This window comes from Micrasema longulum, unplaced genomic scaffold, assembly GCF_059751315.1.
Source record: "Micrasema longulum isolate JH-2025_06_02 unplaced genomic scaffold, ASM5975131v1 h1tg001345l, whole genome shotgun sequence".
Taxonomy (NCBI): Eukaryota; Metazoa; Arthropoda; class Insecta; order Trichoptera; family Brachycentridae; genus Micrasema; species Micrasema longulum.
In genome coordinates, this window is record NW_028278531.1 from 204358 (window position 1) to 216978 (window position 12621).

Consider the following 12621-nt stretch of genomic DNA (forward strand, 5'->3'; position numbering starts at 1 on the left):
CATTATTCTGTATAAAAAATAATACACACAATGTAAAAGTATAAATAAATAAATAATCTAGAACAAAATATAAAAATAATGTTAATGAATGCCTCGACACGGGTTGTTCCCAGTTATGTGTTATGTCACGCATTGAAAATATTTTTTAAAAAATCGTAAAGTTCACGTGATTCCGGTTGAAACTTGAGTTTAAATCCGACCAGTATATTCATATATGTAAAAAACATCACCTATTGCCTCTGCAAAAACGTCGTGAAATAGCGGATATAATTTATTTACTTAAAATTAGGAACTTCAGCCCTACGGGAAATTGGATACAAAAAATGTTTTCTTACGCGGGGTAAAAATTAGAGCATTAAATTGTAACACAAAGTTTCTTGAAAATGTACAGAAAAAATAATAATAAATATTTTGATAAAACCGCACTACTTTAAATGACGTCACTGGTTCATGTGAATCAACCTATAATCTAAGAGCTATGGAAGATTTCCGGTCTGCTTGTCGCTTCTGGACCAATGGGAAGAACTGAATGAGAATAAGCGGAAATGAACCTCTGACGTTACACGCGGAGTTATTTCAGAAATACAAAACTTGAAAAATCGTAGCGCCGATAATACGATACATAAATTTTATTTTTTTTAATTTTGACTTAGTTTATCAACAAATATTTTTTTTTTTAAAAACCACTGAACTTCCTCATTGCCTCTGGTTCAATTGACTGTCCTGAACTACTTTGCAAACTTTCTATCAATGTTCCTTCCAAAGTTTTAAGAAATAACCCTCTTCTCCACATACCTAATGATGTTGCTAAATCATTCTCTTACTCTCGTTTTTGGCTCTTCGCGGACGACAACAAAATTCTCAAAATAATTCAAACTTTACAAGACTGCTTTCTTCTTCAATCAGACATTAACTCTTTAAACCGATGGAGCAAAGTCAATAAATTAGAACTAAATATTAAAAATTGCAAAATAATGTCATTTCATAGAACAAAGCAACCAATTTCCTTCGAGTACCTATTAGAAAACTCCAAAATTGATGTAGTCAAGTCCATCAGAGATTTAGGAGTTGTTTTGGACTATAAACTGACATACAACGAGCATATAGATAATACAGTAAATAAATCACTGAAATTACTTGGCTTCATTAACAGAATATCCTCTGATTTTACTAATGTCCGTACAATCAAAACTCTTTATTGCTCAACTGTTCGCCCTCTTCTTGAATATGCCTCAGTGGTCTGGTCTCCATTCTATGTCAATCGCATAAATCACATTGAATCAGTTCAACATCGCTTGCTTCGAAAAATAGCGTGGATGCTTGGACTAGAGAGAGATAATTATTCTTATGCTGAAATAGAGTCAATGTTAAATATTTCTAGTCTACAAAAACGTAGAACTAATATTGACTCCATATATATGTTCGGCATACTAAATGGTATAATCGATGTTCCATCATTACTGGGACAAGTAAAATTCAATATTCCGACTCGTAGATTGAGAAACAGTGAAGTACTGTTCATCGATCAGCATAGAACAAACTATGGCCTAAATTCTCCAATGACCCGCCTTTGTCGTATTGTTAACTCAAGACAGGATTTGGACTTTTTTGGTTTAAGTTTACAACGATTTAAACGAGCACTAAATAAATAGTCCAGATCTTGTCTCGATGTCCCTTATGTTTGTCAATGCTTCTTTCTTTTTTCTTTAAATGTTTTAAACTACTCTTTTATTGTAATATTTAAACCTTATAAATTGTATACATGGACTATGTCCGTTAATAAATAAATAAATAAATACCTCTTGTTTCATCTAATTATAGGCAAAATTCATATTTATGGTGAACTTTTAATAATTTTAATGTAATAAATAAATCATTTAACATAGACTTATTTGCAAATAATCTTAATGACGTACGGCGTTTGCTTTCGAAATAATTCGCAGTATTTTTTCTTTTCTTTTAAATTTACATTAAATTACTATTCATTTTATGTTCGAGAATCTTTTTTAACTCACTGTAATGCTACTTGTGAAAACCTGTAATTGGCTTATTTGTTATTTGTTTTGTTATATATATATAAGATAATTATAGCTGTTGGTTATCCAAATAAATAAAATAAAATAAATATAGATAAGAAAAAATAGTATGCTTTATTTGAAATAAATAAATTTAAAAAACATATTGTTGTTTGTTACAGACATATGCAGCGATGGATACAGACAAGAAAAAAGAGGGGTTGAAACCCAACCCCGGGGCCACCAGTAATCCTCTTTCCGCCATCACATTTGCGTAAGTGTCGATAATTAAGTAAATCGACAGATCATTAAATGGTTGATTATATGTTGGTAGATTGCAAGGACTTTGGACAGTGAAAAGTACCGTATTTTTCGGACCAAAAGACGCACTTTTTTCGTCTGAAAATTCATAGAAAAATTGGGTGCGTCTTATGGGCCGATGCGTCTTATCGCCCAAAACATTTTTTCTTTCTAAAAATTGATATACAAATTTTGATTTTTGAAATGAATTACATACCGACCTTGAACGTCCCATACTTATAAAAAATCTCGACAGCCACTTGGTGGATCTAAACCTGGTTTCCACTGTCATGTAACGTGTCCTAAAACAAGGCTACTCGTATTTGTTATATCTTCGAAAAATAAAAATTAGTACGTCATATTCTTAGAGCATATATATCTTTGTCTCAGCCTTACATAATGCACGGATCTCGACATTTGTGCTACGCATATATCGTACATACATAGTTTTACCACACATTCCCCTGAGAGATATTGCATTTTGACAGCGTGAGTAATGCTAACTGAATTACTTCATTACATTTGCATTCTTACAAAAATGGGAATGAATCTATAGACTATTAATCTTTACTGCGTAATTATTTTATTTTGTCTCGTAAATGCGATAAGAGAATTGTTTATATATGCAATAAATGTATATTTTTACGACATTGATCATAATTGTTTGTTTTTCAACAAATCATGATGACAATTGTAAATTTGAGCCCGTATTACGAATCGACAGTACCAACAAATCATGATGACAATTGTAAATTTGAGCCCGTATTACGAATCGACAGTACCATAAAAATTTATCTAATTTTGTCGATATCTTTATCATCTTGAAAATATAATAATAATGTTTGGCTGATTTATATAGCGCCATTTTTGTAAAAAATCACCTCAAGGGCGCTTTACAATTGTATACCTAAACTTACATTCTAACTAAACTAAAGTGATGTATTATATTTCCAGATTTAAAATTGAGGGTATGATAGTCTAAAGAAGGGGGATTTTAGTTGGGATCTGAACTGACTGGGGCTGTCGATGATTCGTAAGTTTGAAGGCAATTGGTTCCAGACAGAGGGGCCGGCGGCGGCAAAAGCGCGATCTCCAAATCTAGTGTTTGGGGAGCGCCGGATTTCGACAAGTTTTCCTCTTCCTGAATCAAATGCTGACCTAAGAGTAGATTTTCTTCGACGTGTATTTTCCCTAATACAAAGGGCCGATAGGTATTTTGGAGCCATTTCATGAAGGGATTTGAATACTGTCCATCAAAGCTTGTACTTTATTCTCTCTGGGCTTTTTAACCAGTGCTAATTTCGAAGATGTGAGATGTGAGGATATTTTTTTACTCCCGTAATAAGCCTCGCTGCTGCATTGAAAACAGATTGAAGTTTATTAGTTTGATATTTTGAAAGATTTGCGTATATTCCATTACAGTAATCTAGACACGAAACGACATAAGCATTTACAAGAGCTTTAGTTGCATCTATAGGAATATTTCTCCGCATGGATTTGATCTGTCGGAGATGGAAGAAACCACTCACTTACCGTTTTATTGACCTAAGAATGAAGACAAAGATCTGAATCTAAATGAACACCCAGTTATAATGATAGCTTTTACCCGCGACTTCGCTCGCGCGGTATTAAGGAGAAATTTCTTTATTTATTAGTTTTGTCGTTTAGCAATAGAAATTTTCCCCATGGAATGGTGTATTTTATATGGATAAAAGTAGCCTGTATCGATTGCTGGCCCTCCAACTTTCGCTACGCAAAAAACGACGATCCGTTAGTTTATGGGGACGTAGCTTCGTTATTTTATTTTAAAATCAATACATTTTTCCACCGAGATATTCGCCAAGGAAGTGATTTTTTTTCCGTTTTTTTTTCTTTTTTTTTCTTTTATTTAGGAAACATACAGTACAGTTACAAAGTTTAATATTTTACACAATTAGACTTAATTCTAATAAACCAGTGAAGTTTCCATATTATAAAGCAATTATATGTAAGGTTAATTATGAAAGTATAAAAAAGAGAAGGAAAAAGAAAAACGTAAATGAAAATTGTTTAAAAATTAAAATTTAAGTGAAAAAAAAATATTTTAAAGTTTGTAGTTTGTAGTGAGTATTTACAAATGGAAATAATATTAAAAATGAAGACAATTTGTAAGAGTAATTAAAAATTAAGAATTGAAATAAAGAATGAAAAACAGGCTCTGATGTAAAAATAAAATAAAATAGTAATAGTAATAACATTTTTTAAAAAAAAGGAAAAACATAAATATACACATATTTATTTTAAGGGATTCAAAGAAACAATGAGAAGAATCTTTAAGACAATAAATTCAAAATTAATGACACATTATAGTAAGAGCAGCAATATATTGATTTTATTTACATATATAATATAAGTAATTAAAAGTAGTTTAAAAGTATAAAAACATGCCAATGCAGCAGAGAAAAAATAAAAAATAAAGAAGGAATAACAAGTATAGCAAGTAATCTTTAAAATTTGTAAAAGCAATATAAGGAGAAGATTTTAAACCAAGAAAAGTCGATAAAATTTCATTAAAGCGATTTTAGTAGTAATACAAATTTCAAAAGAGAAATTTGATTTATAATAATAATATTAATGTATGTAATTTGAGTGACATAAGAGAAAAGGGATTTTAATTTTATTTTTAAAGAATAACCCGCTAGGCCTCTATTTAGAGGCTTGTCAGCAGGTGAATAGAGGGGATATGGAAGGAGGTAACGAAAAATACACCACAACACCCAGACCAATTGAGAAAAAAATCTTGGTTGGATTTTTTTCTTGCAACTGTTTCACAGTTTTCAGTTTCACAGTTGGCATTCGAACGAACGAACTGCGCCACGGCGCCTGTCAAATGAAAATTCATTTCAATTTTAGACGCACATATTTAAAAAATATATATGAAAGAGTCTCTTGTAATGTAGTAGGAGAATCCTGCTCCGGAAAACCCCTTCAGATACACGGAACAGATCAACATCCAGAACGGTGTTGTTTCGCATAGCGGTAGCCCTTGCAACGGGCAGGGTGCTCCTGCATATCGGAATATTAAACAATCTATGCTGACGCTGTCTTAGGTAATTATCAGGAACATACAAACCAATGCTCATCATAATCTCAGTATTATCGACCATGCCGCGCAACAATCGATAAAAATGTGTAGTCCAATACACATTCCTTCTAGTCTCCAAACTGTTGTAGCTGAGCATACCCTGGAGAAACTCGGTCGGGTAGAGCCAAGGATAATATCCGCACTCTCTCATGTAGAGATATCTCAGAAACTTCTTTTGGATTTTCTCTATCATAAGAGAGTACTTCAGTTCATGTGGCTCCCAAATCATCGAGCCACTCTCGAGTGAATCGTCAATTATAACCGCATCATCGGCATACTCTAGGTTGTATAGTTTTTGGGGAGAGGGAGATGGAGATGGAGATGGATATTCCTCGATCCAGTGGCATCGACTTTCTAAGGATGAAGTCCATAAGGATTATAAAAAGGAACGGTGCAAGGACGCAACCTTGGCGAACTCCGGTGGTGACCTCAAACCAATCTGTGACAACATCTATAAAAATAGCTAACTAATATTCCACAAATTCCAACTTCCAACAATAATAAACTGATATTTGAAATATATATTTCTTTCTAGATGGACCTCACAATTATTTTGGACCGGACACAAAAGAGATTTGGAAGTGTCAGATCTGTACCAGCCACTCAAAGATCACAAATCAAGTAAGGAAATAGCTTGTTGTATTTCAACCGAGACTTTGTGAGCGTTACACATAGTGATCGACCGAAGTTTCAGTTTCAGCCAGAAACTGGTCGGAACTTCGGCTCAGCCAAAACCTGGGGTCGGGATGTGTCAGATTACGTTCGGCTGTACTCGGCTGCGTGACCTGCGACCTTTAGTTTGTTCCGGCATAGTCTTGTGTACATTTTTTTTTTAATTTGAGAAGGGAATATGGAAGTCTAGGTATTTTCAGGGCTTATGACCTGTTATTGGCTGGTTTCAGTGGCCACTTTGCACACTGTGTAACATTCACCATTTGCTTATGTTTAAACATCCACATTTCCTCAACTCTTCCATCTGTTGACTTTTGTGAAGTTAAAAGGCTGAAACCTTTATCATGTGGATGAGATTTATTTATTTATTTGACACTTTATATACATATACAATATATATACATATAAGGGCGGGCATATTGCCTTAAGGCAATTTCTTCCTACCTACCCAAACCGTTCAGTTTGAGAAAATTATAAATAAATGGACATATTGAATCTTACAATTTTATACAAAAATTAAAAACAAAGATTAACAAAATAAAAATAAAAAATTAACTCTATCCGGCTGAACCAATTCACTTACTAGGCAACGTAAAAAAAACATTAAATTATCGTTTAGTAATTAAGTTGAATTAATACAGTTTAATGTTATACTAAGGCTTGTTAATAGAAAGCCGGGCAAAAACTTCGATTACCCTGGCAATACCAACAAAATGTCCGTCTTGTTTTATTTCAAGATCTGACAGACGGCATAATACTCGAATTCTTAAATCTTGAGTCGGGTTGTGGTCCCGTGGCTAGCGTTGTGGACTCACGGATCAGAGGTCCGAGGTTCGAGCCCCAGTCTACCCCAACTTGATTTCCATTTTCTAATAGTGAGTTATTTACAACTCGTTGAAAGTGGCCGCCAAAATTGAAATATTTGGGCAAATTATAAGAGCGCTAATATTTCTTTAAAAAAAATAAAAATATTTGTGAATTCTATTAAATGTGATCCCACCCTATTCCCTTTCAATCCCGGCGATATTCCGACACTTGGAAACGACACAACACAGCGTAATTGAGTTTAAATCGGCAGTTGCGTACTATTTTATTTTTTCATTTTTTTTTGCGTAATAGTTTTAAAATTAAAGTCCTACTGAATTGTAAGCATACAACTCGTCAGCAGGCTCTCATATATTATATTACATTTTATTACATTATTTAAGATTAAAAACTATCATTCATCCAAAAAAAAAATCCATTAGCCATACTTTGAGCATTCGTCTCACTCCCGAATTTAACTCACTATTCTTAATACTAATGGTTATCGCCGACTGTTACATGCTAGGGAATTCGGCCCTTGGGGCCTCTCTTTATCGGCCCTGCGGGCCTCTTTTGAATTATTAGAATCTCGGACACTCTGAAATTTCACCCTTTTGAGCCTTACAATTTATTTTTTGGTGTTAGGAGCAATCTAACAGCAAAAAATGAATGAATGATGAATGGAAAAAGGAATGGCCCACGCTCAGACGTTGAAGTCTTTGTGGGCATTTTTCCCAATTTATGTTATAGCTTAATTTTAATATTTAGATGTATTTTTTAAAGTGTATTTTTGTAATTAAAATTATTTGTAAATATATGTGTGGAAAAGGGCAGAGGAGGACAGACCTAATCAATCATTTCTAGAGTTACTAAATAATATAAAAAAGGATGGATGGATATAGATGGCATTGTATTTCTTTGTTTTTTGCAGATCTATTGGGGGACAAATTCGAGAAGTTATGGGATGAAGAGATGAAAAAAAAGTCTCCTAGTCTTCTAAGAGTTATTCTCCGGTGCTACGGATTCCAATGCTGTATGTTCGGGCTGGTTCTTCTCTTCATGGAATGCTTTCTCAGGTGAATAATGAGAGATCCCTTTAGAGCGTTATTATATAGGGTCTTCCAATAGAGACTTCCGAACTTTGACAGTTGATAGCGGCCATTTTGTTGAAGCGACATCAATCAAATTGGTTTTCATTTGTTCAGCCTGTTTTGCCAAATCACCATGGATATAGCGATATAGCGTTCAACAACACGTCCAAATGATAAAATTGTTTTATCAAAATGGGTGTTCTGTTCCGCGCGCTTCACCCATTTTACTATCGCCATAGGCGTCCTACAGAGAGGACTATTCGCAGTTTGGTAGATAAATTTGAGTCTACTGGTTCAGTAATCAATCAGCCAACATCCGTTAGTCAACGAAACGCAAGATCTGCCAAAAAAATCACCGCTGTCCGTAAGAGTGTGCTGGAGAATCCGAGGCAATCACAAGAACTCGGCCTTTCGCAGACCACAACTTGGCGAATTTTGCGTCGCGACTTGAGCCTGCACCCGTACAAAATTTAAATAATCCTGGAGCTGAAGGTAAACGACCATAGACAATGACGTCTGTTCGCTGAATGGGCTCTGGAGCAGTTAGAAACTGACCCCAATTTTCATCAAAAAATCATCTACAGCGATGAGGCCCATTTCTGGATGGATGGATGCGTCAACAAACAAAATTGTCGAATTTGGGACAATACCAAACCACATGAGATCCAAAAACGTATAATGTATCCTGAAAAAGTCACTGTTTGGTGTGGATTTTGGGCTGGCGGCGTCATCGGTCCATATTTTTTTAATAAGAAAAACAAAAATTTTGATATCTTACACACGCTTTGTTTTATTTCAATTTCAAGATAGGAAGCTCTTAATGAAAGACCCTGAACATACGGCCTGAGGCAATAGGGAAACATCACGTACTACGAATACCGATAAAAATATGTGAAATGGACGTAGACCAATTAATTTTATTTTCAAAATTCACGTGAATATTGTAGAGATATGTGTTCACATAAAATTTTGAAAATAAAATTATTAAAAAATATGTTTTTTCAGAAACGCGACATGTTTGACCTTGACAATTGTGACGTCAAGATTCGTGACGATGTTCTGTTAAAATTTAAAAAAATCACAAAGTTCAAAATTGAACCGAATGGTAAAGTCTTAGGGGCGTGGCCGATGCAATGAACCGTTTTCGCGGGAATTAAAAATTACAAATTAAAAAATATTTTTTATTTTTTTTACCCACAGTATTTCATAGACCCTTATTAATTTCATCATCATCATTCCATTTCTGCACCTAATGGTGCATAGGGCACTGCATTGGTACACCAATCGCAGCGTATCCTTATCATTTTTCGCTACAGTAAAATTATCAGTCTTACACTTCAGTTACCACTCTAGGGACTATAAAATACTATAGCGTGAATACACCGTTTTAAATACATATTTCATATCAATCATGTCGGGAATCGAACCCGAAACCTCTTGCATGGTAGACAAACGAGCTGACCATTGCATCAAGAGGCCGGCAAATTATTAATTTTAAAGAATAAAATTGAATGTGATATTTCTCTATTATCTCAGTTTGAGGTTGGTGTGGTTTAATGCGTTTTGCACTCAGAGTAATAATGCGTAACCTAGAGAGAAGCCCTATCACTATGTTTCATAGAACGCAAGCGATGTTGGTTTGTTGGTTAGCAACCAATTCGTGGCCATTTTGTTTTATTTGACAACATTGGCCATTTTGTAGCTGTGCTTGGCTTTGTTTGTAAATAGCTTGGATATTTACATTATAATAAATAAAAATCGACTATGGTGAATTGCAGTATGTTTGGTTGCAGCAGTAGGAGCGTCAAAGTTGTTAAGGAGTCAGATTTCACAGGTAATTGATTCCGAATATTTTACCATGATTTACATTGATTTTCGGCATTTATTGTCCCGACACTTGCATTGTGTTGCTTAAAAACTTTTCTTATATCAACATATTTACTTCAGATACTATTTTTTCTCAATTTAGGGGATAAATTTGTGAATTAAAGTATGTTTACTGTTGATAATGACAGTTGATTATGGGCAGTATGTCTGAGCCGCACTAGGCATCTATATAAAGTTTGAGTTTTTATCGAGTATAGGTAGATTAAAATTTTACTAAAAAATAGCAACGTTAACCTTGAAATCGCATTCAACTCAGGACTTTGATTCAATGGAGTTGGAATTTATGTCTCAATAAATATAACATAAATATATTGTGAATAAAATGAATAAATAAATAAAAAAATAAACACAAACAGGTATTTTCAGTTTTATAAAATAAATATAGGCGAATTATAGAAAAATAGATTGAAATAACCCTGCAATGATAAATACACAGGTACATATTTAAAAGTAATTACAATGCAAATTAATAATCATTTGGCAATTCTCGACCTGAGTACGGCCCATTGTTTTGCTGCGAACTGTAGCTAACTTAATACCCTATAGTCATAGAATGGTTTTCCTACGTTTGGGCTCCTCTCTAGGTTACGCATTATTACTCTGAGGTTTTGCATATGGAAGCTTCACCGGCCCATTGAATTATTGTACGGCATGTTTCTAAAATAAAATAGAAGTGGTTAAGTATTCGCGTTTACTAGTTTCCCTTGTTCCAGATTGGTCCAGCCCGTTTTTCTCGGCTACCTCATATCGTACAGCACGCCGAATCAGACGCAAATAAGCCGCGATGAAGCGTACATGTACGCCTCCGGCGTGGTCGCCTGCTCGGCGTTTAACGTGTTCATCGTCCATCCGTACATGATGGGCATTCTGCACATGGGAATGAAATTCAGAGTGGCGTGCTGCTCCCTGATATATAGAAAGGTTCGTGTTTAAATGTTTTTTCTTCACAAAAATGATGCTGTGTCTTTATATTTAAATTAAACACTGATTTGACTATACTAACAAGTGAGGGTTAACAGTAAAGTCCTTACAGGGCACAGCAGATTAAACAAACACCTTGCTAGAATGAACTTTTCCCAAACTTCTAGATGTAGGATCTGCAGTGCAGATGAGGAAACACCTACGAGGTGTGTTCTGAAAATAATCGTAATTTTTAAATTTTGCCGGTTTGGAGAGTCCAATTGTTTTTTTATCGTGTTGGTATACATGACCCTAAAGTATGCTAAAATTTTCAGCTGTCTTCATTGAATAGTATGTGGCAGCCGCCAAGGTTAGACGTGTTTTTATGAGTTCGACGATTTTCATTTGTAAAAAAAATGGAACAAATAATTTATATCAAATTAACAAATTACTGTATTGTCCCATTTGTCCCATTTGTATCAACCGCCTTTGGTAAAAAGCAGTACAGTGTAATTGCTCCAAAAATATTTAATGATTTATTGCCAAATATAAAAGACTCAAAATGTACAACAAATTTTAAAATAAAAATAACTGCACATATAAATAGTGTAGCGAAAGATTTTTTTGAAAAATATATGTAAATCAATAAACGTAGTACTTTATATAATTGGTCCACATATTATTTATATTTTTATTGCTTTATATTTGTTTTATTATATATTATACTACATTATTTATGTTTAAGTAACATGTATTCTTGGCACATATGTATACTTTATATTTGTATAATAATGATTTTTAATTTCTTACATTTGATTAGCTGGGCATTTATAATTAAGTAGTTTTAGTTTTTCTTTTTTATGTTATTGTTTTATTAGTATAGGACTACTTACGCTCTAAAGATAGAAAATCTCCATCTTAGAACAGGCTGTGCTATGTTAGATGGAGACTATCATAAACAGAGAACACTCCGTTTTCATTTTACATTAATTGGTTTTATGTAGATTCCCTGTTATTAAGTATGTATTTATTTTTTTTTGCAATAAATTTATAAATAAATAAAATATCAAACTTTGTGTAAAAAATGAAATAAAGTGTACCAAGGTGTGTGAAATGTTAACAGAGGCCTATGGTGAGTCTGCTATGAGTAAAACAAGAGTTTACGAGTGGTATAAGCATTTTTCAGATGGGCGTGAAGACGTTGAAGATGACGAACGGCCCGGACGCCCCAGCACATCAACAAAAAGTGAATGAAATGGTTATGAACGATCGCCGAATCACAATCAGAGAAGTCGCTGATGATGTTGGCATATCGATTGGCTCATGCATCGAAATGTTTTGGGTGTGAAACGTGTGGCAAAAAATTTGTTCCAAAATTTTTGAATTTAGAACAAAAACAGTGGCGAATGGAAGTTGCTCAGGTGTCACTGAATGAAGTCAACGACGATGCAGAATTACTGAAACGTGTTATAACAGGTGACGAAACATAGGTTTACGGTTATGACGTCAAAACTAAGGCTCAATCGTCCCAGTGGAGGCATTTTGGATCGCCAAGACGAAAATCGCCGAGCACGCCAAAAACGTCTAACCGTAACGGCTGCCACAGACAAAGTAAACAATGAATACATCTGAAAATTTTTGCATACTTTAGGGGCGTGTATACGAACATACTTCTTTTTTAAATTTGAGAATAGAACTCTCCATGCCCGTGAAATTTAAAAGATCCCATTATTTTCCGAACAAACCTCGTATGCACATTCTATGTGAATATGATACTTTACATCATTCGACCATATAGCCGAATATCGCACACAACTACACTGGCTCA

The 12621-nt window shown here is 34.2% G+C and overlaps 1 protein-coding gene across 1 annotated transcript in view; it reads left to right on the forward strand.

Annotated features, from left to right (window-relative positions):
• The first annotated feature begins 2209 nt into the window (after positions 1 to 2209).
• Positions 2210 to 12621, forward strand: part of LOC148275753 (putative multidrug resistance-associated protein lethal(2)03659) — a 44275-nt gene continuing 33863 nt past the window's right edge. The window contains exons 1-2 of the mRNA XM_088235252.1: positions 2210 to 2289; positions 10607 to 10814. Of these exons, the coding sequence (XP_088091378.1) occupies positions 2210 to 2289; positions 10607 to 10814 (288 nt within the window). The remainder of the gene's footprint in view (positions 2290 to 10606; positions 10815 to 12621) is intronic.